The sequence below is a fragment of the Phallusia mammillata genome, chromosome 1 (assembly GCF_965637545.1).
Source record: "Phallusia mammillata chromosome 1, kaPhaMamm4.hap1.1, whole genome shotgun sequence".
In the NCBI taxonomy this organism is placed as follows: domain Eukaryota; kingdom Metazoa; phylum Chordata; class Ascidiacea; order Phlebobranchia; family Ascidiidae; genus Phallusia; species Phallusia mammillata.
Window position 1 is genome coordinate 26,277,959 of NC_137252.1, and position 26,468 is coordinate 26,304,426.

At 37.5% G+C, this 26,468-nt stretch overlaps 3 protein-coding genes across 4 annotated transcripts; all 3 read right to left on the reverse strand.

The window, feature by feature from the left end:
* Positions 1 to 1,686: 1,686 nt before the first annotated feature.
* Positions 1,687 to 13,525, reverse strand: LOC145226649 (protein-glutamine gamma-glutamyltransferase E-like). 2 transcript variants are annotated; one of them, XM_080092304.1, is made up of 14 exons: positions 13,433 to 13,525; positions 11,709 to 11,873; positions 10,411 to 10,596; positions 9,107 to 9,367; positions 8,275 to 8,522; positions 7,630 to 7,804; positions 6,591 to 6,779; positions 5,865 to 6,004; positions 5,540 to 5,696; positions 4,912 to 5,072; positions 4,304 to 4,433; positions 3,701 to 3,867; positions 3,014 to 3,150; positions 1,687 to 2,142 (listed from the first exon to the last, which is right to left on the reverse strand). In XM_080092304.1, the coding sequence occupies exons 1-14, from the start codon at positions 13,461 to 13,463 to the stop codon at positions 1,998 to 2,000; spliced, it is 2,292 nt and encodes a 763-aa protein (XP_079948430.1). In that variant the 5' UTR covers positions 13,464 to 13,525; the 3' UTR covers positions 1,687 to 1,997. The 2 variants fall into 2 exon arrangements, with proteins under 2 accessions (XP_079948430.1, XP_079948431.1); XM_080092305.1 differs by lacking the exon at positions 13,433 to 13,525 and adding an exon at positions 12,397 to 12,509.
* A 2,690-nt stretch (positions 13,526 to 16,215) lies between these two features.
* LOC145226723 (protein-glutamine gamma-glutamyltransferase E-like) lies at positions 16,216 to 22,433 on the reverse strand. The gene is made up of 14 exons (XM_080092309.1): positions 22,357 to 22,433; positions 21,909 to 22,079; positions 21,519 to 21,713; positions 20,962 to 21,222; positions 20,174 to 20,421; positions 19,647 to 19,821; positions 19,225 to 19,419; positions 18,726 to 18,865; positions 18,315 to 18,471; positions 17,765 to 17,928; positions 17,552 to 17,681; positions 17,179 to 17,342; positions 16,980 to 17,116; positions 16,216 to 16,494 (listed from the first exon to the last, which is right to left on the reverse strand). Exons 1-14 carry the CDS (start codon positions 22,391 to 22,393, stop codon positions 16,350 to 16,352), a joined length of 2,319 nt encoding a protein of 772 aa, XP_079948435.1. The 5' UTR covers positions 22,394 to 22,433; the 3' UTR covers positions 16,216 to 16,349.
* A 148-nt stretch (positions 22,434 to 22,581) lies between these two features.
* LOC145209239 (uncharacterized) lies at positions 22,582 to 26,400 on the reverse strand. The gene is made up of 6 exons (XM_080079508.1): positions 26,023 to 26,400; positions 25,663 to 25,802; positions 24,783 to 25,035; positions 24,367 to 24,559; positions 23,622 to 23,891; positions 22,582 to 23,343 (listed from the first exon to the last, which is right to left on the reverse strand). The coding sequence occupies exons 1-6, from the start codon at positions 26,270 to 26,272 to the stop codon at positions 23,112 to 23,114; spliced, it is 1,338 nt and encodes a 445-aa protein (XP_079935634.1). The 5' UTR covers positions 26,273 to 26,400; the 3' UTR covers positions 22,582 to 23,111.
* Between the last annotated feature and the right edge of the window lie 68 nt (positions 26,401 to 26,468).

Below are 26,468 nucleotides of genomic sequence, written 5' to 3' on the forward strand. Positions count from 1 at the left end.
TAGAAACAAACATCTCACATACTTTTGTGTGAATGAATTTATTAAATAAAGACGTAAAAATGCAAGAAAATACATTTAAACAAAACCGTTTCAAAGTTATGGTAGCGGTGGAAAACTGTGCTGCAGTTATCTGGTTCACAATCGCAGACTGCGCGTCCTGTTCAAACTAGCTGTGCCAGACGACCTATTACTAAGGATTTTTACTCTGCAATAATTTGCACCTATATTTCAAACGGCCAAACATGCTAACTTTCTTTTGAGAATTTACGAATGCACATTTATAAAATATGATAAAAATATGCCTTTGCGGATTAGATCAAAATGGATGTGCCTAATTATTGGTAAACCTCATCTACGTTCTTACTTAACAAAGTAATATCCAGACCTTCAAAAACCATAACCGTAATCGCCCTATGAGCAAGTATTTAAACTAAGAATATTTCTACTTTACTAAAACACAACTATAACCATGTGATCATAATAACCCACCATTCAACTATTTTGATTTGATGTTGGATATAACCTACTCTACAGGGCTAACCTGTTTTTTAAAAACTGCTCCTGCTTTCCAAATACCCAACGAATTTATACTGCTAGTTAGAACAAAGCATGTTTTTTACGAAAAGCGGGGTTTTGTCAGTGACATTAATGTAATTACTGAAACTACGGAATTGAGAAAATTATAATCAAGAGTGTCAAATCAATATTACAATGAAACACAAAAACACACAAAAACCTAACTGACAAAGCAAACAGAAAACTTTAGTTTCGACTTTTGTGTTTTTTGTTCGCCAGATACTTTATAGCTGTGAGAACGTTTTTAACTACTTTTAGCCGCACGGGAGTTTTCGCAACTTAATCTGAGAAAAACTTTAGTTTCGACGTTTGTTGATTTCCGTTGAGGTTCTTCGTTGGGAGAAATGTTTAATCACAGGATTTTTTTATCCGCTTTTAGTTAGAAAAATTCACCATTTGAAACCTGGATTTGATAAACTTAACCCATCTAGAAAAAAATATGTTTTTACAGAAAATCACAAAAACTTTGTCTCATTGCGTTTGGCTAAAATATTGGTAGTAAAGAAACTGTAACTGCGCGTTTTTGATAAAAAGACCTGTGTTGAACTAACTAACAGGTACTGTTTGGTTTACATTGAATTAGCAAGAGCATAGTTTATGACTATAACTCACATAAATGACGCGTAACGACTTTGAGAAAACGATGAGCTGCACTAAATTAACTATGGAACTAAATCCCCCAAAATCATAAACTTTTCCATTTGAATATCTCAAAAAATGTTTAATTCGGGATCAAAGACACACGATTTGCTGATCTACATGTTTATTATTTTCCAATACTGCAGGAAGGTAGGCCTATACTTTTCAGAATTACAAAATGCAGAATTAGATTTGTTTAACGTTGCGTAGTAGCCAATTGATCAAAATGTTCTATGTTAGATGTATCAAATATATAGCTGCTACTTTACACGCTTTTATGCCACTTCCCCAGAAGCCTCATTATAATGTTATGCGGATATAATAAAGCAACATATAATATCTACAGCAAGCAACAGTATTTGATCTGTCGTAAGGTTACATATGTTTGTCTGAAAACGAAAATACACCATACTGAAGCAGAACAGAGTTCATAAGTGCGCTGAAAATGTGTTCATGATTAAATTACACGACTAAAGGCAAAACTGATTTATTTGTTTTTTCCGAATACATTTTCAATTACACATCAACAAACATGCAAGACTGATCCAATTAAATGGTATTATTTCAAAAATGTAAGCTTTAAGCTTGGTGGTCGACCTTTTTTCTTTTTCTTACCTCAAAATTCAATTTGATTCGAAAAATTGACATGTTTTTGATGAATTAAAGATTTTGTTAAACGCGAATCAAGCGCATTGTGTTGTAAGTTTCAAGAAAGAATAATAAGTTCATGTTTCTAGTACATTTAGGCCATATCGGCGGTGCTTCGTTGATGAACCGTCGACTTATTCTACTCTGATCGCCTTTGCAGCCTTCACGTTCTTAAACTCAGTTGCATCGAAGTCAGCATACAAATAAGTGCGACCACTTCGGTAAGGGTAAACCTCCACTGGCTGACTCTTGAAGGTTTCACCTGGCCCAATGGGACCGCTAAAAACCACAAAAATGTATCTTATTTTTTTACAATTGTTATGTACATTACAACAATAGTGCAGAATTGGGAGCGAAATTCGAATCTACCGCCAAGACGGTGGTATCCCTACCCTTACAAAGTTGGGTATAGCTACTAACACAGGAACACATATCACAGGTCTGCTAATTCCCTGTATTATGCGCAACGGAAATATTTTGAATGTAGTTTGTGTAAACCATGCTGAGGGTTGGGGCTATTACGGTTGGTCTGAGGTTTCGTGATAACAATAATAATAAAATCAACTTAAATCCCCAGTTCTTTATTATAAATTTAGTCCCTAACCTTATCCCAGTCTCACTGTTATTTTAAATAACTGCGCTCTTTCGCGAGTGACATTACAGATAAGGTGGAAAAGGGGGAAAACAAAACACCCATTCTCTTCCAGTAGCGAAACTGTGGTATCGGTGGGCATTTTTGAAACCCTAAACAAATGACGCAAGAAGGAAAAACCACTGGCGCAATTTTCGGAACAAAGCTCAATGGTAAGAGTTGAGTTTCGACTTTATATCGTGCTTTCTGCATGCCAATAGAATGTCGCCATGTTGCGATAAACGAAAGACTACAATAAAACTGCAGAATGTGAACACGGCATCTGTAATAAGAGCCTCTTACCATACTGTCAAACACCTCACTAATTAAGATTCATATATGCGTAACTGGGATCACCCCAAAACGTTCATGCAGACCAGCGATTTTTCCAAGCCTAAGTCTTATAAAAATCATTTTTGTTTTCGGCATAACGCTTTGAATAGGAAAGTGTACTATTGATATTTAAACAAGGCTGCAAATGAAACATGGAGCATTTTTATCGCATTCTGTTAAACCTACTTTGCCTTGACAGTTTTTCCATTTGTAACTCCCGATCCAACAATGGTGAACACTCCGTCCGTAAGCGTAATCGGAAGGGGGTTGGTGATGGTGAAAGATATTTCGCTGTATTCTCTTCGTAGGAAAGTATCGGCGCACTGAACAACAACAAGTACATTTATCATTAAAGTCCATTTACTACATTATTATCCACATGTTTTAAATGTGCAGAAGGTCACTGTGGCCATTTATATGTCTCACTTTATACGTTTATTTCAAGGTATAGTAAACCTCGGTTAATCTGGAACCTTTTGGACCAAAACATTTGTCCGGACTATAGCCGAAGATCCGGATTAACCGATGTTGGTTAGGTAAAGTCTTGCCACATTACAACTCATTTTTACCTACAATTTTGTCCAAATTTGGCGAAGAGTCGCATTAACCGAATCCGGTTTAACCAAGACTTACTGTATGTTTTAGGTCACCATGAAAATTTATTGGTGACGAGCATGTATCATCCCAAGCTTAAGTCCATTTAAGCTATGCACCAAAATCAAGAATTTGTAGAAAAATTAAACCATAAACAATTTATGGTTAGCTATATGCATTTGATGCGTAACGTTAGGATAGCTTAGCATTTAACCAACACAAAACAGTAATGGTTAGTGCCAACAAACTAGCTTACTACATCATTGTACAATAACTTACCTCAATCGTAAGAACTCCTGGTGGGCTATCTACTTGCAAGTCGAAAGTGTCCACGTATAAGTTGTTGGTTTGTTTCACACGCGCTGTTGTGGTGACGCGGATGACGTTTTCATCAACGAGACGATGTCCGTATTCTCCGAATGCCAACACGATGTCTTGTTCATTAGCTGTTCAGAATACAAATGGTATGAACGAAATTCAACAAAAAACTGACTGACCAATGTCCAAGAATAAGATTGAAGGCAGAAACGTATGATGTTTTACTTAAGGTAGTGGATCCTAATCGGGGAGGAATTCCTCAAAAATAAAGAATTTTAAACTTGAGAGAAGAAATGTACTTGAATGTTTACATGTGGTTTGTAAATAGACACTTAAGGTCTGGAATAAGATGACCTGTAAAGACTCAATTTTAAATGTTCTTCGTGTGGTTTAGTATTTACGAGGTAGTATATTAGGAATCAATGAAATGTTTTTAATTGTTAGACAAGAAAATTCAAAGTTGATACCACTGCTAAAAGATTTTTGTAACAGTGAAGTTTTGCTGTGGTGAAATTTGGCATAGGTAGTGGTATGGCAAGAATTTTAACCACTTGGTGTCGTTACCTTGTCCAGCAGCAATTGCAACTTCCCTCTTGTCACGTTTGATGAAGGCGCATCGATTTTCGTTGTTCAGGAGAGTGTGCATAACTGTCGTCACAATCACGTCGCGGTTTTCCTTGGTTGTGTTGTTAACCTGTAAAATAATCATTTTTTTTACTATAGTACTACTATTACACTGTTCTTGATATGTAAATCTCTCAATCTCGCTTTGTTGCCTGATATAAAATTCTTTTCATTAAAACAGTGGTTTTGTGGTAACGGCATTTAAAAAAATGAAAGCCCCGGGCAAAATTTACCTGAAGCTTTTAACCAACCGATTTTTAAATAAAAAGCATGGCATAAAAAAAACGGAAAAAGGAACGATAGAGAGTTTGCATTCACAGAGTCGTACTTCACAATTTTTTTTTTAAAAAAACTTGTTTTTTGCCTTCACGAATCCCATGAAACCACCTTACGAAACCACGCAGCTTTGTGAACTCAAGTGTGTAGGGATCCTTAAAACCCCTAAAACCCGTAGCACTAGCTTCAAAGATTATGCAAGGGGTGCGACTTTTTTAGACAAAACAAAATATTCAGTGCATTATAATAACTGGTTAAAACTTGTAGCATACCACAATTTTGACGCTGATTGGTTTTCCGTTCATGGTGTCACCTCCTGTAGTGATGTCAATCTGCATCGCCCCTTCTTCCTTGATCACGAACTTGTCGTGATAATCAGCTTTGCGTCCATGTGCATATGCGCGTTCAAAAGCTGTGCGCTCCTCAGGAGTATCTACATATATCAGTGCAAAACAATTAAAACCACGCTTTTTGACTTTGTTGTTTGTTTAAAAAAACGTATATTGCCCTATCTTCAGTGTCACTTCATCAGTACATGTTTTTATAATAATTCTGCCAGACATAATATTAACCTAAACGACAATTTCAGTAATGCATCAAAACCATTAACAGCAAGGGTTAAACTGACGATCACTGTTTTCCTTTGTATATTATAAAACAATAAACCAATAGACGATAAAAATCCTTGGGAAAACAAATAACACAAAACATCGGTTTATGCAGAGAAATATTAATTTCACCTACGTGGCTTCATCAGTGCTTGAAAATTGACATAAAAATATCAACCTAATATTGCCTTTCTGGTCCTATACAGGGAAGGGTAAATCGAACTCAACACGGGTAATATGACAGGTGGAAAAGGTGGAAAAACGAAACAGACATATCCATGCATTTTCTCACCTTCCTCAAACTTGTAATACTTGGTGACATCCTCGCGCTCATCCGATCCGACAGCCTTGGTGCTGATTCGTTTTCCCACGTCACGTTTGTCGCGCTTCAGCATACCTGTGACCTCACCACCGGCGTCAACCGACCACCATACCACGTCAGCGTTTACCTAATACAGATTTACATTGAATTTTTCAAGCAGGTTACAACTTAACATGTAGCAACATTTTTCAAACTGGGCAAAGGATAAACAAAATAAATGTAATAAAACTTGCTTTAACTTCTTAGGAACACTATACACGGACTTTAAGTGCAGGACTGAGTACAGTGTTCTTACCTCGCCGAATAGGAAGTTGGTATCTGTGCCAATATAGATTTCGCCTTTTTGGACAGCTTTCACGGGTGCAGGTCCGCACTGCATAATGCCACTGCTTTCCTCTTGAGGTGTGGCATCGACTGCTTGCCAACCATCATAACCTTTACACCAAGTCCAACGTTTTTATAACTGCAGTTTTATAACAAACATTAATGCTGATAATTACATCTTTCCAAGTGTAATCTTTTTTATATATCATGTCCGAAAAACGAGTGTCCTAAGAGGTGTCTAATAGCCTGACCTTCATTTAAAATTTACTAACATAAGAACTCAGGTCAGACAAAGTTTGCAAACTACCAATAGATGATGTAAAGAGCATTAGCAAATAATCAACAGAAAAATTCTGTACAAACGCTGACGATTAGGGCTATTTGGATTGAGGTAAATTTTAAATTTAATTTCTATGCATATCCCTGTGCAATTTGAATAACCGAGCTCTTTATGTCATCTATCGATATTTAGCCAACATCGTCTGGTGTTAGTTCGTATGTTAGTTCAGTAAACCTCCGTTAAACCGGATCTTCGTCTAAATCGGACAAAACGTAAGGTACAGTTCAGTTGTAACATGGTAAGGCTTTAACTAATAAACATCGGTTAATCCAAAGTTTTTTGGTCCTAACGGGTCGGGATTAACATAGGTTTACTGTAGCTCCACTGGTCTTTGTTGTCTGGTAGGCAATGGCTCACCTTTAGGCAAGTCGGGACGGCGGAACCAACCCTCGTTCCAGACGTGGAAGTTCCAAATCGAATCACTAGTAAAATTGGTTTCCTCGCCGTCTTCACCAATGAACTTGTCAATAGTCATGTTGTATTCGGTGTCATGAGCCGAACGATAGTTTGTAATCGAACGAGCCGGGATGCCAAGAGCTCTCAAAGCTAAAGAAATAAAAATCTTATTACATATTTGTAACCGCTAGAGAGCGCCAAATATCACATAGCAAAAATATCGAGCAAATTTTAGTAGGACAGGAACTTGGCCGAATGGCCTGGCGCGCCTGACCCATATACAGACATAAAAAACCTGATCGAGATTAGTCCCCGGGAGGTTCCTGGGTTCGAACCCCGTGAAAAAATAAATAAAAATTTTAGTAAGGTTTGGGCAGGAACTTGGCCAAACGGTCTGGCGCGCCTGACCCATGCATACACGTCTGTGTAACACCTTGATCGAGATTCGTTCCCGAAAGCGTCTTGGGTTGAAACCCCGTAAAAAAACGCACAATCAGTTGGCCAAATGGTTTTAGCATCCTGACTTACAAACAGTCATACAAAATCTTATATCGTTTTAGATGCTACAAAACTATGTCGTTTTATGGACCATAATTATTCAACTACTTTAAAATCAGGTAAATGCTATTGCAGACTTATGTTCAATTTTGTAAAGGAATGGGAAATGGTTGGTTGTACTGTCAATACCAGGGGTTTCCTGGAGGGAAACTTCGGTATGACGCAAAAAGGGAAAACCACTGGCACCACAAGAATTTTCGGAACAAAGCTCGATGGTGAGAGTTGAGTTTCGACTTTATATCGTGCTTTGTGTATTTTAATAGCATGTCGCCACGTACCGAAGATTCAGTTTACCGAATTTATTTGGCCGGATATGATAACAATGCAGCTGTAAAAGGCTGTTGGTTTTTATATCTGGCCTGTTAAGCTGTATTGTGTAACCGCGAATCCGGCTATTTGATCCAGTCAGGGCTAAAGGAAACCACAATCCAGCAAAACCAACCTGTGGTTAGAACACCAGAGAACACCCAGCATTGGCCATATTTTACAGCTTCGTTGGTTTCATTCCACTGCTTCATGATTTGCACACTTCCACTCCAGCTTGTCGGGCTCTTTCCATCAGCATAGTCTCCACTCCAATTGCCCCATATGATACCGTCGTCGTCATTGCAGTTCACCTTAATAAATTGCCCATTTTTCAAAGTGAGAAAAAGAAGGGCGATGCAGATTAATGCAAATGACTGAGGAAAAATAATTAGTCATTGGGTAGTTACTTTGAAACCTGCTGACTACAACGGGAAGTCGGTTTCTATAGTGCTTTCTGTATCAAACGAACTCGTGCCTTGTGTCACTGTTTTTCTTTGCTGTTTTTGGCAGACTTGAGTCGGTAATGGATGACAATAGAAGTGGAGGATTTTATCACAGGCAGGATCAATTTTATGCAAAATAGCAAAAAAAATAGGCCTCAAGCAAAAACAACAACACTTACATATAAACACTTGTCAATCTAACTTCCTACTATAATCAAAGCTTGGCAACAACTTATTTTAGATTTAAGCAATGATTTCCACAGGGTAAATCGTGTCAACCAAACTAAACAACATCGTTTTACACTATTGGTGAAAACACAAGTTTGAGATCAAATTACCATAGCTGACAGAACTCTGCTGCAGTAAGCGGGGGAAGCACGCTTCTTTAAACTCTTCTCTGGGTTCTTGATTGCTCGCGAGTCCTTGCGCAGCAATTTGAGAGCGATGTCAAGAATTCCCTCTTCAAATTGACCAAAGAGCCAATCCTTTCCACCAATCCTGTACCATTGACCAAAGTAGATTTTGCCAGTGTCGTTGAGAACGTACTCGTCTCTGTCAGCAGAATTCTCCATGTAGCAGTTGTCAGCTGCAAAGAAACAAATTCGAATAAATAACAACGTTAAGAACAATATGCTGTGTAAGCACCATTGCAAAATTTTGTTAACTTCACGAGGCGATACAAAACAAGATAAAACTATGCACTTAACCAACATTATTTTAAATTTCTAAATGTAGTAAATAAAAAAAATCTAAATGCATATTTTAAAGCAGAAAGCATCTATGCAGTGGTTTTTGACAAGGGGTGCGTCAGACATTCCCAGGAGGCGCGAGTCCAAATGTCAAAGTTAATGGTATTTGTTCGAAGTATGTATAGGGTGCCAAGACGTGTTCTACTTGTTTGCATAATCATGTTAACTTGGCTTACATGTCTTCAGAGTAGTCTAAAAAACTTTATCTACCAACTGGTTGTATAACCTTACAGCTAATATTGTTTTGTATATGGGTATAGATTACTAAATATAGACGAATCTGGTTTATTGTGTATGCAATTTCCCGTTGTATATTAGAGTTACCCTAAAAGCAAACGAAGTATTTGACCATGCAATTAAACAGAATATGCGATAAGCCGATATGCCATTAACCAAATTGGCCTGTATCTCAAAACCATACTTGGACTGAACGGGTTAAAGATGACGATGATATCAGGTTTAGTTGTGCGTTCGGTCTTCATTCCAGTTTCAAGTTCGCTGGTGACTTCAACAGTCAACTTGTAACGGCCGATGATCGCATCAGCTGGAATGTTCACATCTACACTGATCTTCTGCGTTGCGTCGTCCTGGCCCGCCAACATACAGCCCCATTTGCTGCCTTGCAGTGTTTCCTTGACTGGACATCGGATTTTAGTTCCATTGGCGTACTTCGGGCTGGTACCTGCAAATTGACACAGAATTTACAGTTTTGCGAAAGACAGTCGGTATTGAGATGCCAGTTTGGTTGATAGAAAATAGGCGTTTATTTAAACCAGAGGTTTTCAAACTTTTTAGTTTTTGTCTTAACGGTGCCTTTGCAATTTTTTTGAGCACTCGCGGTCCAATCTAAATATATTTATGTGTGCATTAGCGAAACAAAACTGTGAAGTTAGAAACTAAAAACTTTTTTTTATTGCATTTTGTAACTTGTGAATAGAATAAAAGAATGCTTCTTGCAACAGAACACTAATTTACTTGTAAAAATTAGTTTTTGACCAACTATTGCCATTAGCAGTGAATAAACACGTTTCATGCGAATTCTATGGCAATTGGGTTTCGACCAAAGGAACTTTTTAAATCCGTGTCATTAGAACCTATGTTTGAGAATACATACCAAACATTTGTTAAAGTTTTCATTAAAAACGGCGCGTTTTTATTATCGTGCAACAAAACCACTCAAACGAAGTGCTGCGTTGGTTTGGTAAACAATATTCGACTTCCTCATACCAACATACCTTCCGTATGTGTGCTATAGGTCATTAAAACTTGAAAAAATAAATTTTGTTGAGTAGCGAATCCTTTGTTTTAACAAACTGACCACGCCCAACCCACGCAGAGTTTTAATATAATGTTTGACGTGTATGATTAACGATGTTTGTGCAAAATAAACAAAAGCCGATGGACAACTCAACCAGTCATCGTAAATTGCCTCAGTTGTGTTTATGTTAGAAAGGTTTGTATGATTTAGGCAACCAACCATTAACAAAATACATAACCGTTAATACGCGTTTGTACATTGGACGTTGAATTTAATGCATTGTATGACATTAGCATACACGTAGCAAAGCGACCCATGCAAAATTTAAAGAACGAACCGGTCAACTACATATCTCTTTAACATATATTACAATGTTGTTGTTTGTTTAACAATTACCACCATAACGTAGACATAACTTTGAGTCATCACAAACAACACTAACGAAGACCTGTAACAGCGCCACTTACCGATAGAAAACTCCAATGCAACAGTGTCCTTGGCTGGGAGGTACGCCCGGTTTTTGAAGTAAATATCAATGCTGAATCGCTCAGCCCTTCGCACCACCAAGCTGTTGTGGATGTATTTGTCCGTCCTATGAGCTGCAGTATTCTTTGGTTTTTGGTAATCAATCTTCAGAGGCTGCAAGATGGCCGCTGTAAACAATAATAGGGATGTATAAACAGTGCGGCGGAAGGATTAGTCAATGGGCTGTTACTTCGAAACCTGCTGACTATAACGGGAAGTCGGTTTCTTGTGCATTCTGTATCTAAGTAACGCATGCATCGCGTCATTCGTTGTATAAGAAACGTTTTTTTGGGGTTGTTTTCGGAAGGCACGAGTTGATAATGGATGACAATAGAAGTGCGGGATTTTACCACAGGCGGGATCAAGTATAATAAAAAATATTTTGGCCTCAACCAAAAACAACAACACTTGACGCATAAGCAGTTTTCAACAATACTTCCTATTATAATCAAAGCCTGGCGAGTGGCGACAACTTGTTTTTAACTCAGGCCTTAAAAGGATTGAAGACTTTATAAAAGTAGAAAATAAAATATGGCAGATGTTGATTATATTATACGTTTTGCAGGTTACATACGTGTTGTAAACGCCCGTAATAAACATTAACCTGATTTTAATTTATTCCTAGGTTCGTTTTGGACACAAACAGACCAGTTGGCTAAATTTCACAACCGGGAGATGTTTTCGCGGTGAAAAAAGCGGTACTTGATAAGTTTAACATTTTCCTTTGGTAATTTATTAATTTCTAGAAGTCGGTTTCTAGAGCACCAAAAACTCGCGGTGCGTAATACGTCGGAAGCGGCGTTAGAGGGAAAATAATTAAAATCCTTCACGAAGAAAATGTCAGCAGCACACCGGACCGTGAAAAGGGGGAATTTATCAGTGCTAATAGGCAAACCTTCATGAGGAGGGCGAAATCTTGTTTTGCTGATGCCATGATAAAATTTTATGAGTCACATCATAAAAATATTCGTGTTTTGCATCAAAATTTACATAAAACGTGCCAACTTTGCCAGTGGTGGTCGTTTATTCATTAACCCTCTGAACAAATGCTAGCGCGTTTTTGATTCGGGTTTTGCACGTTACCACGTAGAAATATTAATGTTGAGTATATATATACTGTAACTCAATTCTATTCTCCAAGGGCTTTGGCCGCAAACATAACCACTGTACAAGGAAAACTACCCTGTCAGATGAAACACAAAAGCCAGCGGTTTACGGAATATATTTGATTTTACGTTACCTGGAGAAGGCGCTTTTACTTTATCGAGCCATCCCTTCACCGTTGCCTCATCCACGTTAGCAAAGACGTAGTTGTCGAGAAGATGAGGGTTTCGTTCAATGTATTCGGCGAGAAATCGCGGATTTTCGTCGAGAAATTCGGCAACCTCCTCTGAATTGGTCGAGTCTGTAAGACCAAGTGGATTGGTTAAAACACCCACATTTGTATGATCAAAAAATAACAAACCGCTGACACTCAACACCCAATTTCTATGCAGTAAAATCTTATTCACCAATTCTATTAAGAATGTATTCTCTTGTATCATTTCTACTTCCTTTTTCCCATTTTTTATCACAAGCTAACTATTTTACTGCAACAATATACTTTAACCAAGGTTTTGAAAACGGTTGCTATATACCACCTCACAAGACCAAGTGGATTGGTTAAAACGGCCACATATGTATGATCACAAAATAACAAAGCACTGTTTGAAGTAAAGTACTGCATCTAGCAACGTAAACGACACATGACGTTTGAGGCAGGAAATTAGCAAGACGAAAAATAGGAAATGGACTTTAGGTCATGATGCATCTGTCTAAGTTTCCATTTAACCTTGTGTTTTTAGACACTGAGCCCTAAATTTCTATGCAGTAAAATCTTGTTTACCAATTCTATTAAAAATGTATTCTCTAGTAACATTTCTACTTACCGATAAAGTACCACCTTTTTCCCATTTTTTAATCACAAGCTAACTATTTTACTGCAACAATATACTTTAACCAAGGTTTTGAAAACGGTTGCTATATACCACCTCACAAGACCAAGTGGATTGGTTAAAACAGCCACATATGTATGATCACAAAATAACAAAGCACTGTTTGAAGTAAAGTACTGCATCTAGCAACGTAAACGACACATGACGTTTGAGGCAGGAAATTAGCAAGACGAAAAATAGGAAATGGACTTTAGGTCATGATGCATCTGTCTAAGTTTCCATTTAACCTTGTGTTTTTAGACACTGAGCCCTAAATTTCTATGCAGTAAAATCTTGTTTACCAATTCTATTAAAAATGTATTCTCTAGTAACATTTCTACTTACCGATAAAGTACCACCTTTTTCCCATTTTTTAATCACAAGCTAACTATTTTACTGCAACAATACACTTTAACCCAGGTTTTGCTATACACCACCTCACAGTAGCAGTGTCCCTCACACAACAATAATGCAAGTAGTTGCAGCCTGGCGCGACAAACTAAATATATTTGATATGCCACAACAGATGACGCTTCGATTCAATGAGGTCAATATCTTCTCAAGGGGATATATATGTTGTCATCAGCTATGTCAGTTACACAATGATTTGTATGTCAATAACACGTAGAGACAAACTATATTGCTAGCAGCTCTTTAGGAACCCTTTAATTGGTTGTAATGTCTGACAAAATAAACCAATAGGAACAATTTTAAGTTAATGTATCTTGTGTTAGTAAAAGTAGAGAAAATAGGAAAGTCAGACATTTTTCCACGAAGCGTGTGGTTGCCAAAGACGTAACGGACTTAGACCGCAAACACCGTGCATTTGCAAGCCACGCGTATCGTTAGTGCTACACGTAAGTCATTCAACAGATGCATCATATTCTGAGCTGGCGGGTTTTATGTTATTGTAACCAGCGACGTTTAAACCGCTAAAGGCATAATTGCAAATAAGGAACATACACAAGCACAGCGCGTGTGTCGCACTTACCTTCAACTTCCTTACTGCTGTCATTTCCCATCGTCAACTGTCAGTTGCAACACGATTAATTAAGAATTTCTATGTCCTAAAAGCAATGCAATGTGTAATATTAGCCTGATGTGAAATACATGTTTTCCAACATTATCCATTTGCCTTTAAAGTAAAGTCGACAATACTACACTACAGTGCTGCAGCTTCGTCAAAAAAACCCTACTATCTTCAAACCACACAAGCATGTTAATGTGAAACGGTTGCCATAGCTTGTTGGATATATATCCTCGCTGCAAACCCTTTCTCTTAAAATTTACCCCGTAATAACTCAATTTAAGCTGAAGTTACCGACGCATTTTTGTCAACTTAATTGCCTGTTCAACTCAACCCACTCAGCAAGAAATGCTCAAGGCTATTCTTAGCCCTTGCTGAAAGCTTATTTTTGTGGTAGGTAGGTAGAACTTGAAACGGTGGCAATAATAACTGTGGTATCAATACCGGTGGACATTTTCTCTCGACTTGACAAAAATAAGTGTTAGTGTTATATATTTCATCGATACGGTATCATGAACAAAAAACAAATATCGTCCTCAACCAACAATGTCCAGTTATACTCTCATAAATCCACACAACTCGTTTACCTCGAACTAGTGCAACACTATGGTGAAACCAGTTATATAGCTTCCCTACAGCTGTGATGACATGCTTCCGCTTTCGTGTGAAAAAGGGAACAGCTATTAAATCACACGAGAATGACGCAGACCAAAATTTAATTCAAAAACTATAGCCGACATCCGGTACAGTTTATCACAACGGAATTTTAACACTACCCGCATGACCACAAGTTTTGCCAAGTTGGAGTTGCAATCAATTTTCGTGCTGCCAGACAAACGTAACGTCACAATAAGGGAAACCCCACCAGAAAAAAAAAACAGCGCAATGACTGGTTGTGAAACCAATCATTTCACGCCAAAGTTTTCTCCCTACTTCGTCACGTACGCAACAAGAGGATCAAATATGCATACTTCCCATGCCTGTTTATGTAAATTTAAGTAAACTTATGGAAAACAATTCAGTCTAAAAAAACAGACAATGGCGCTAACAGTTGAACTGCAGTTTAAAAAGACTCACAAACTGTTAAAAACAGTCAGCATGTGCTGATGAACGCAGTAAGCCTTCGCGCCCGTAAGCTTACGGTTCACCTCCGGACGAGCATGCAAAGTATGCCGCGTGCCTGGTAAATACAGTTTGCAGGAGTGTGTATCGTTTATAAGACTTTAATCCTCACCACAGAATGTAACATGCTACAAAGCTGCACAGATCAAGTCTTACTTTAAGTCATCATGCTTGTAAAACCTCTCTTCACTGTTCAAATGAAATTCTTGTAACTAGGCTAGCAGTTAATATCCATCTTACTGACTTGGGTATACAGTTCTTATCACAGCAAACTAAGCAAAATGCCCAATAAAGAAACAACCAACTTTGCTCTTTGAACTGTCTGAGTCGGCTGTGGCGCCACTGGCTATTGCACAAACAACACAGCAGCTTCGCCAGTATGTTCACGTAGTCAGAGTTTAACGTAACAATGGGCATTATCCTATGAAATGACTGGTTTGTCAATCAAAGCATTATAAACGTGATTTCCTTGTTAGCAGTGAGCAAGCGTTCTGGTGCCTGCCTAATCAACTCGCAATAACTTCCCGTGATTAAAACTCAGGCTCAGTGGCAATACAGCGCTGGGCAAAGTTTTGCTGACTTGAGAGGCACGTGTGTATACAGTGGCTGACCGGTTTGCTACTCGATTTCAGCTGGTGTGTTTTCCATAAGTCTACGGCCGTAAAATTTCAGTGGATTTGTTTGTTCGCGAGCCAGAAATGTTTGTATCAAACATGCGCTTTGTCAACAAATCTGTTAGCTTCGCGTTGGGCTAGCTGCATTCGATAGTATAGTCTAAATGTGACCCAACCTGATTGACAAACATTCCACAAAATTCCACACTTGAAATCAATGGATGAAAAGAATATGTTGGACAGTTAAGAGAGTTTTGTAATGTTCATTGACTTTAAAATGTATCTTCTGAACTTTAAAAGATATACTTTTGCTATGTTTGTTGTTGTTTTTAATCGGTCTGTTCTGTTGCAACTTTTTGCTCACAGCAGTTTGGCTGTTATTAGCGAAAGGAACTGCTGTAACATTCGAATGGGTCATATTTTGTGATGTTTTGCGCTATTGCTGCACAAATAAAAGTACAATAGCAGGCTTATTGCCGAATGACAGTCACATTTTTTATGTAGCCATGTTGTTTGAAGTGTAGTATATTCTTCGCATTGCTTGTAGCCACAATTTTGCTTTGAAATGGTCCCAATGAAACAGATTTAATTTCAATCCAACAAACTTTTGTAAAAATTGTTGGATGTCGATAAAGTTTTGTAACTGTCTGTTTCGGTAGCAATTATTGCCATAACTTTTACAATTCCTTTTTTTCACTTTCGATCATATTACTTCACAAGTTTTTTTGTAGAGTAATTTACTTCTTTGCTCTTCTACGGATATTTTTGTGGGTCTTTTTTAACATGAAGTGCTTTTTGCTTTCCTTTTGGACTGCAAACGTCCGCAAGGTGATGCTACACACAACACCAATATACAATACACTTGTAAGTTGGTAAATGAGGGCAAGAATTCAGCCCAAATGTGCGGCGCGGCTGGCCCATCATACAGTCACTAATAAAAACCTTATTCTAGATTTTTCCCCGGGAGCGTTCTGGGTTCGAACCCCGTAAAAAAATTGGTAAAACGCCGTACAAATTAACTTCCGTTTATTAATTCAGCCCAGTTTAAACACACACAAAAACTTTAATTAAATTCAGATAAGAAGATGATACATATTGTAAAGAATCTGAGGTATTACGATAACTAAAGCAACCTTTACAACGGGTTATTTCACGTAAACGGATTTCGATGCCTTTATGTTTTTTATCTCGTTTGAGTCAAAGTCAGCCAGAAGGACCGTGTTTCCTCTTCTGTTTGGTGTCACTTTGACTGCACCAGTTTTATAAGTTGATCCGGGCGAAATTGGGTCACTAGAGAAGTATGAAAAATTGAAAACTACATAAATAGCAATATCATTATTTTGTGGCAAAATGGTGGCACAAAATATGTGATATGACAATCATTAGTTTAGGTGTAGCCAAAACACTACAAAATATGCTTTAAGAAAGACTCGACACGGTCCGAGTAAACTTAACAATGTTGTAACCTAAATTTGCACACACAGGCTTACTCAGCAACTATTTTAAATGGATACTGGGCAAAAGGATCAAAAGTTCTTTAAAATTTAAGAACATTTTGTCCAAGGCAAGTGTACTCAGCTTTTTATATCCCGTTTACCCTTTAGAATAAATTCCCCCCTTCAACGAATAAATTTGCCCAATTTGTTAACTGAACATTATTTTCTGACCCAACTGACATAAAATTCTGTTAAATATACCATTTGTGAACTAATTCACCTCAAAATAAGAACTATTAATCTAGTTATTGAAGCAGTACTGTGTACAAGATATCACACCTTAATTTCTGCATTATTCCTCGGGTAACTCCTTCACCTTCGACCAGAATTTCTCCTTGTGTCAAGGCCACAGGCAGGGAGTTTGTGATCACAAATCGTATGTAGTTAGCTTCGTTTAACTTCAACACTTCGTCACACTGCTCGACAAAGGTCAAGTATTGGAGTATTACTAAATGGTGATTTGTTAGTTTGAAATTACCTCAATTTGAAGAGACTGGGGACTTTCAACGCTAAAGTCGTAAGTGTCAACATACAGGTTGTCGGTTTGCTTCACGCGAACAGTGGTTGTCACGCGAATCACATTTTCGTCGACCAGTTGTCGTCCGTATTCTCCAAAGAGTAACTCAATTGTTTGTTGGTTAGCTGAAAAACGCTTGTACTATTTTAAAACGATATAGTAAAATATTTTATGACGTTAAATACTACAGAAAGTGCTATGATTTTGAGTGTGGCGTTTTTAATGTAGTTTCTACAGATAAATTAATACCCAGCTTATAAAACTACAGGAGCGAATTGCTATACCAATAAATATGTACGTCATAAAACCAGTTAAGTAGAGCCATTGTTCATACTTTCTCCTGCTTCGATCTTGTCTTCCAACTTAACACGTTTCACCAAAGCTCTTCTTTCATCGTTGTTCAGCATTGTGTTAAAAACTGTTGTAACGATCACATCACGGTTGTATTGAGTTGTGTTTGTAACCTATGCAAGTAAAGTAAACTGATATATGTGTCTGATAAGTTAGTTTAATAAAAAAATAGGAAAATCCAATGACCGACAAGTACCTTGACACTGATAACAATATTCTCTCCGTTAATTATGTATCCTATTGCTCCGATGTCAATCTGGATTGCACCTTCATCTTCTATCACATCAAATTTGTCGTGAAAATTCACTCTGCGTCCATGGGCATATGCTCGTTCGAATGCTGCACGTTCCTCTTTGCTTCCTGTGAAAGAGAATAGTATTTTCCATTGATGGACTATTAAAAATACTAAAATAAGATTGGGACATTTCGTATGGAGAGCAGGTTTGTCGGATTCTAATCAACGTTTTGTCAATAGTTTACATTTTGGTGTAGGTAAAATTTGAAAACAATCAGGCCCGCCCGCTACACATGCACCGTATATGTATTAAGCCATAAACTTCACCCATCTTAATTACGGATTCTCATCTGTTTTCACTAAAAAATATGATTGTTTTTACATCTGGAATCAATAGGGGTTAAATCAACAAAGCTGCCTTTCTGTATGGGCATATTTATAATATGGCTGTCTGTTTGCTAAATGCGACTACTGCTAACTAAAAAGTAAGTATGATATAACTAACAAATACCTTCTTGATGCTTATAGGTGATTGTAATATCTTCTCTGTCTGACAATCCAACAGCTTTGGTGCTTATGTTTTGTCCTACGTATCGTTTGTATCGTTTTACAAGCCCCGTCACTTCTCCTTCACTGTTAACCGACCAATAAGCCATATCTGCATTGACCTGCAGGTTTAATACAAATTTCAAAAATGGTGCTATTTATTAGCGACAAATATTTTACTGGGTGAAAAAAAGCTCCAAACAATAACCAAACCCCAGGAAACAGTTTGTATTGTTAAAAACAGTCCCTAAAGGCCCTTAACATTTTACAGTTTTCTTTTGAATGTGGTAAAATGTTTATTATGCTCATTAATGATTTTTTGCAATTAGTTAATTTGCATTTTTCAGGCTGGTTAGGTTTGTTTGGGTTGGTGTACCTCGCCAAACACGAAAATCGTGTCACTGCCAATATAGACTTCTCCGCTTTTTATGGCTTTCACCGGTGCAGGTCCACACTGCATTATACCACTGCTCTCCTCTTGGGGTGTGGCATCCACTACTTGCCAACCATCGTATCCTACAATCACAAATACTTGGTAACAATGCGAGCCACAGTTAATGTAAACGTGCCCTAACACAAACCAAAGCAGCATTTTTTTAAACAAAGCTTTAATAAGGCCTGAAAAATTTACCTAGGAAACATTGCGACAGGAATTCGTTGCCGAGTGTAAAGTCAGGTACGATTCAAGTCCACGGTTTATTTATGCTGAAGTCTGAACCAAATTAGCTCCAACACGACTTACAAGTTAAATACACGAATACGTTTGTGCCTAAAGTACACTTTATATTTCGTATTTAACGAGTTTAAACTGCCATCTATGTTTATGCAAGACAGCCATTTCCTCACTTGCTGATGCAAAGAAACGTTAAACTTGCCTTTTGGAAGATCGTTTCTTTTGAACCAAGCTTCGTTCCAGACGTGGAAATTCCAAATCGAATCATAAGTTCGTCTCGTGGTGGATCGTTCACCGTCTTTGTCGATAAATTTATCGATCGTCATGTTGTACTCAGTATCGTGGGCAGATTTAAAGTTTGTTACGGAACGAGCTGGAATCCCCAAAGCTCTAAGAGCTGTGCAAAAAATGATTTAAGGATTGGAGTCAGCATTTATTTTGGGGTTTGACTAAAGTCTTCACGGTTGAGCCAAAAATATTTAGTTACATTCGAATTTTGTTGCACACAAAAAACGAAAACAAAAGTATATGACATTTTTTGCTTACAAACCGATGTTATACAATCTTATGCAAGGATACAAAACATTTTTTTATTTAAGGATTTTATTACAGAATATCACTTACCTGTGGTTAACACTCCTGAAAATACCCAACACTGGCCGTATTTGACTGGCTTGTTTGTGTCCATCCACTGTTTCAAAATCACCACACTTCCGTTCCAAGACGAGGGACTTTTACCACCGCTGTAGTTTCCACTCCAATTGCCCGAAAGAACTCCGTTGTCATCGTTTGAGTTGACCTAAACCCGATTTGTGTTTATAAATTACCTGCCACTTTTGCCGACTTGTCCACACAAAAGTGGCTAGATTTAAAAGATCAACTAAGGCAAAGATATTAAAATTAAAATACGGTAAGGCTGAATAAGTTAACAGCGTCAATTCAGGCAAAAAACTAAACGTTTTTGCAAGCGCTCTAAACTCGAATAAAAACTACTTAGATCTCCATTAGGCTATTTGTCAAGTAAGCAATACGGAGCAAAAAATGTTCCTTATAAGAAAATCTGTATGGCATTGATATGTAATAAAGATATAGGTTTCGGTATTGTTTCGGCATATATACAGAAAATTTGAAATCCCTATAGTTAAAATTACCATTGCCGAAAGGACTCGACTACAATACACAGCCGATGATCGCTTCTTAAGACTTTTCAGCGGATCTTTCTTTGCCCGAAAATCTTCTCGTAAAAGTTTCAGAGCAGCATCAAGAATTCCCTCCTCGAATTGACCAAACAGCCAGTTAGTATAACGAATAGCGTCTGCCCTGCCTTTGTAGATTGTTCCCTGTCCTTGCAAGACATACTCTTCCCTCCACGATGCATTCTCCATGTAGCATTCGTCGGCTGTGCAAACAGTTTTCAGTGAACGTGCTTTTTTGTTTGGGTGCATATAAACATAAGGTACCTACGGGCAGTGGTGGGATTCAGCCGCACCAGTTCTATAGAACCGTTTTACGAAATTTTATGAGATCAGCGAACCGGTTAGCAATCACCGGTTACTGTCAATAAACTTTTTGTGGCAGAACCGGCTGAAAAATATGACTTTTGTGATAGAACTGGCTGAAAAAAAATTGAATCCCACCACTGTCTACGGGTATATACTTCACCTATAGCTCATTTTCCACAATTAAAAAAACAATTACAGAGAACGTACCGGTCGCAAACTCATGTAAGTACGTATAAGTTTTGAAATCGAATGAGACCAGAATCATTTTAGTCATGCATTCAAAAATATATGCAGTGGACATTGCAGTGGATAGTACTGTCAGGTACCTTGATCTGTTGTATAGTCTATACTGGTCCCAAGAAATTTTTGGACGCATTAATTTTTATATGTATCTTGGCATAGTAAACAAGATGTTTTTTTTTGCATTTGAAACAAACCTTTGCTGAAAGGGTTGAATATGACGATGATATCAGGTACAATGATGCGTTCAGTCTTTGTTCCAGTTTCAAGTTCGCTGGTGATTTCAACAGTGACCTTGTAACGACCGATGATCGCATCAGCTGGGATGTTCACATCTACACTGATCTTCTTTGCTGCGTCGTTTTTACCGGAAAGCACACAACTCCAATCATGTTTCTGGAGGTTTTCCACAAACGAGCATCGTATTTTTGTGCCATTGGAAAGCTCAGGTTTTGTTCCTGCAAAATTATCTTTTTTTACTTTAAAAGTCACCACAATTAGAGAAGTGTTTACTGGGAATATGTTGATAAACCAAATAAACTTTACTCTCAATAGGTGTATGCTTACAAAAGAATGTAGTAACAAACCAAAATAAATTTAAGTTGATTAATCAGTTTAAGTTCAAAAACACTTTATTGGATGTTTTACAAGGATTTATTAACAATCAAATGTAATTCTGCATCTAAATTGGTCTAAACTATATTTGTCACTCAGCAATATGTTATTTAACAATGATCTGTTTGATTTAAGTTACCAATGGAAAATTCCAAGACAATTTTATCAACAGACGAAGTGTATTGGCGATTACTGAAGAAGATGTCTAATCTCCACGTAGCTGATCGCCTTACAATCAAATTGCTGTTGATGTACTTCTGCGTTTGCTGGTCGGTTGTGTTCTTTTCCTTCAAGTAGTCAATCTTGTGTATTTTCAGCATCTTGTCTACAGAACCTGTGGCACAGTTGTGTAAATATAAAATTATAGAAAAGTATGTTCGTTACGAGTACAAACAAAAGTGCGCAAATTTTCATCTTTTTGGATTAAACATACAAAAAAACCCAGTTTTGTATTTGTCGAACAGAAGTTTGGGGTCGAGACAAGCAACACCGCCTACACTTTCTTTCCGTTATAGTGTCAAACCATTACCAGAAGCAGAACTTCCATTTCGAACTGCTTGCAACCAATCAGTAATCGTTGTTTCGTTCACATGACCGATGACGTAATCATTAAGTTGTTCTGGATTTCGGTCGAGGTATTCGACCAGTAATCGTGGATGAGAATCCAGGTATTCCACAACCAGTTCGTCGTTGATTGATCCTTGAAACAATGCACTAAATTTGAAACCAAACTGCTTTATTACCTGTTTGAATTTATTGGTCATTTATGAACGTTTTTATGTGATAGTTTCTATGCTTCGCGACCTGCAAACTGAAAAAGGGTTATGTAAAAAAAAAATATGCAAATGACCTTTGTTTTGAATAAAAGTATTGTAGTAAATTTAAAATTAGCTCAAATGACTGACAAAAAGAAGAATATATACATTAAATACAAAAAAAGAAAATAATAAAGGCAGCTTTGTTGAAAAAATCTGTACCTTCATTTTCCAGTTCAGTCTCATTTGAGTTTCCCATTTTGCATCTGTTGTAATATCTCCGAGCATAAGACTCACAATGCTTTATACATCAGAAACAACTGTGTGTATTTTTTTATGTCGAGGGCTCACAAAAAACAGCTATTTGCGACGTATTAAATTTCAAATATACTGGTACTGCAGTAGATGTTATGACATTTTTCCTGTTATAAAATACCACAATTTCCGTTTCAGTCTAGGCAATTTTATTAGCTTTACCAATACATTTATCGAAATATCGATTTTCAACATTCTTATTCACAACACAACACGATTTCTGACGAGTGAAAAGAAACGAAATCGTTATTTTCTAAACCAATCATTGTTTGCCAATTTGTTTCTATGCATATATTTGAGCATTGGAAAAACAAATGTTGTTGTTCGTCTTTGAAATATGAAGACAATTATAATATTGTTACATGTTAAAATGATGACGAATTGTTAAGTTAAATCTGCGTTTACAAATTATAAGACAGCCAGTTGTTAATATTCGTCTTTGAAATAAGAAGACAATCATAGTATTGTTACATGTTGCAATGCTGAGCGGTTGTTAAGTTAAACCTGCGTTTACAAATTAAAAGACAACCAGTTGTCTTTTGTCTTTGAAATATGAAGATCACCATAGTATTGTTACATGATGAAATGCTGACCGGTTGTTAACTTAAATCTGCGTTTACAAATTAAAAGACAACAATAGAAAAGCTATATTTCAAGTGGAACTAAACCCAATATTGTTCTTTGCATAACAACGGTTGTGGAGGGTAAGCCACGCCAGGGATGAAGTACTCCATCCAATGAGACGATCCGTATCCAAGCTCGTAGGGGTCCCATTCCATTGTAATGTGCAGTGCTGATCTCTCTGGGCCGGATATGGTGGCGGGGCGCCGTCTAGGGGTTAGACGAGCTAGTGGTGTATGCCTCGAGAATGCGTTTAGGACAAACGCTGGTTTTCTGCAACAAAGAATAACAAAAATTGATCCGTTTATTAAATTACGCAAAATTTGGTTATGTGCTGTAAATGCATTTAAACACTGTTCGCCATTTCTCAATTTTGTTTTGAAAATTGTTATTTTAAGAACATTTTCTACTTTAAAGGCATTATTTCAAAAACCAAGTGAAAAAACCCTAAAAGTTATTATTACAACGCTATTATTAAACTTTCTTTTACGTGACAAAAGTACCCTAACCATATAGCTTGTTTTAAAAAGCAATCTATTGTGCCTCTTTACCTTTTAGGAGATTTGCCACGCCCAGTCGTGTTATTTTGAAATGTCGCTTCTGCAAGTTGAGCTCTAGGACTTGGCCGATTACTTCTGAAGGCATTGCGTTTCTTCAGCTTTACAGAACTTGTATTGTCGCCTTTAGTTTTCATAAAATGGCTGCTGTTTATCCCGGAATAATCGGAGGATACGATCCTCATCTCGACTCCTGCGCTTGCTCCGAAATCGCTATCGAATCCGGGTCCGTCACTTACATCAGGACGCAGGGACGGGGACAAGCTATTGTTAAATTTGAAGTACATTAGCAATGGAAATTTTATCGTAAAGTGATTACATTGCAAGTATTTTACATGGTTAAGGATATTGAGTTTGAGATACACTAGGATTTAATTGCAAGGCTTTGAAAATGTATGGGAGATAATTACCATGCGGTGAAATTACCACGATGAATTTTCTGCGATGAAATTAGCTGCGACAATTAACGATGAACTATTAGCGGTTGACGAGAATAACACACGACGAAATCTAAAGAGAATTTCCTAATGGGTTTTCTGTAAAACGTTTACTGACAGATTAGAAAAAGTCATGTGATATCTCCAGAGAGTTTGAGAGTTAGCATGTTTGGGGTTGTGCATTAGTTGTGTCAAATTCCATGCTTGGGTATTTTTAGAATCTAAAAAGATATAAAAATAAATCTTGCTACTTAAAAAAATGGTTATCATGCACTCATATTTTCGATACAACAGCTTTGTACGTCTGTCGGGTTCCATCTTCGTTGACAACACACGGCAGAAGACTGTTGTTGTTGAGAAATTGTCCCTGGTAATGTGCTAAATACTCCGTGTCACACTCGTAGTATCCAACTCTTTGCTCGCGCACAAACACAGAATCGTTGCTGGCGTTATCCGAGCAGTCAACCTCCTGTAAGCTTTCGAGGGGCGTTATACCTTCAGTAAAACGTAACATGGTCAACAAAATATTTTTATTGCAATATTCGTCTTCACCAGAGAACTCGAAACGGACGTAAAATTGCAGTAAATCTGTAATGCGTTATCCCCATTTTTTTATTACCACTGAACAAACCAATGTGTATTTTCTACACAAAAAAGCTGTGTTGATACTATAGCCTAAGTAACTTATGAGTTAACATTTACTACTGTAATAACCGACCTGAAATGAACTGACTGTTGACGGAATTGGGCGGCACATGCAAAGTCGACATCGTAGCATCTTCATGGGTTGTACGGACCGGGTACAAATCATCATCTGTCATCTGCATACCACCCGATGTGTGGTGGGCATCATTTCCACTGTTTCCTTGTGCCGACCCTCGACGACTCGAGATTACAATGCTCGGAGCGCTTCGCATGGAAATTGTCGACATCTCTGGACAGTCGAGTATCTCTATACTGCTGCTCGCACACTATCAGGCAAAAAGTTTTGTATTGTGGTTATAGAATAATATGTATGCAGCACCTTGAACAAAAATAATAAATTTTTAAAAAAGGCAATGACATCTTTGCATGGTGTGCTTGGGCCGTAGTTATAACGGCCATTGTTTGCAGTTGTGTTGAGTTTAGTTTATTTCGCTTGGTGAAAGAAAAAAAGTCACCCACTAGCACTAAATGACTAATACAATCACCAAGCCGGAAATAGCTATACGTAACGTTGAAACGTTATGGAGCGCGAAATATTGAAGGGCACAATTTGTGGATAGCTACCCCCTAGCTGTCCGAACTTATCGTATTTGTAAGTATTTGTACGTTAGAAAATAATCGTAACTTATTTGTTAATTGCCCAATCATAAAAGGTTAGCAGTTTCTACTACCTATAGTTCAACAGTTTTATAGACTATGTTTTGTGTGCGTATATGCAAAAGTATATAAACTATCACTACAACAGCTAAAGTAACGGCTAAAAGAAATAAAATTGACTTATAGTACGTCAAGTGAAAAAATGATTTATTTAATCAACACATAATGGAGATAATGTTGTGCAAATCTTCTTTTAACACTCAATGGAATTGGTTTTGAATACAACTCTTACTCACTTTTGACGGATCCTCCCGTGGCGTAGTCCTATCTGATACACCGAGTCTTTCCTTGGACACAGTTGATGTACCGATGAAAATTCGATGATCTTGGGGTTCTGGGAGTCGAAGTGAATGTGTGTTCCCGTATTGCCGTTCGTCTGCACATGATTTTAACACATTACGCTCCAAGAAAGATAACTTTTTAGTTTCTTTAGTTTTATTTTGTAAGGGGCTTGACTTATCATTTAAACACATTTACCAGTCTTAAGGCAGTAAAGTTTACTGTTAAAATTACATTGATTACAAAGACATTTTAAAATCGCTTACAAACTCATTGATGGAAGTTGAATTCCTGCGAAAAAGTGCTGTGTAATATACCTCGTATATTGGGCAATGGGAGACTTGGCCGACTGCATCGTTGTGAGAAAGTGCGAATAGGTTCGATTCTGACTTGATGCTGATCAACACGGTTCATGTACACCATAGGTGGGGCAATAGTTTCGTATACAGATTCCTCATAATTGTATCTGTTACTTCTTGATCTTCTGCGGCTCCTGTGCTTGAATCGTTTACTGTCGTGCGATGAACATTTCACACAAGACATAGAAGAACTCATTTTTGAGCCCATATTTGTATCTTATGAAACTGTAAAATGTACAGAACATGCAGTTTAGGTAAAATTACAGTAGCTCTAAAACTCTCGTTATAACTGCTTGCACCAGCATCAACAAAAAGCGCCTTTTCGCAAGTTTGCTGATAAGCGTGTGGACATGCTTATTCTCACACTGATTGCTTAGTATTTTTTCACTAAAATCTTGAATTTG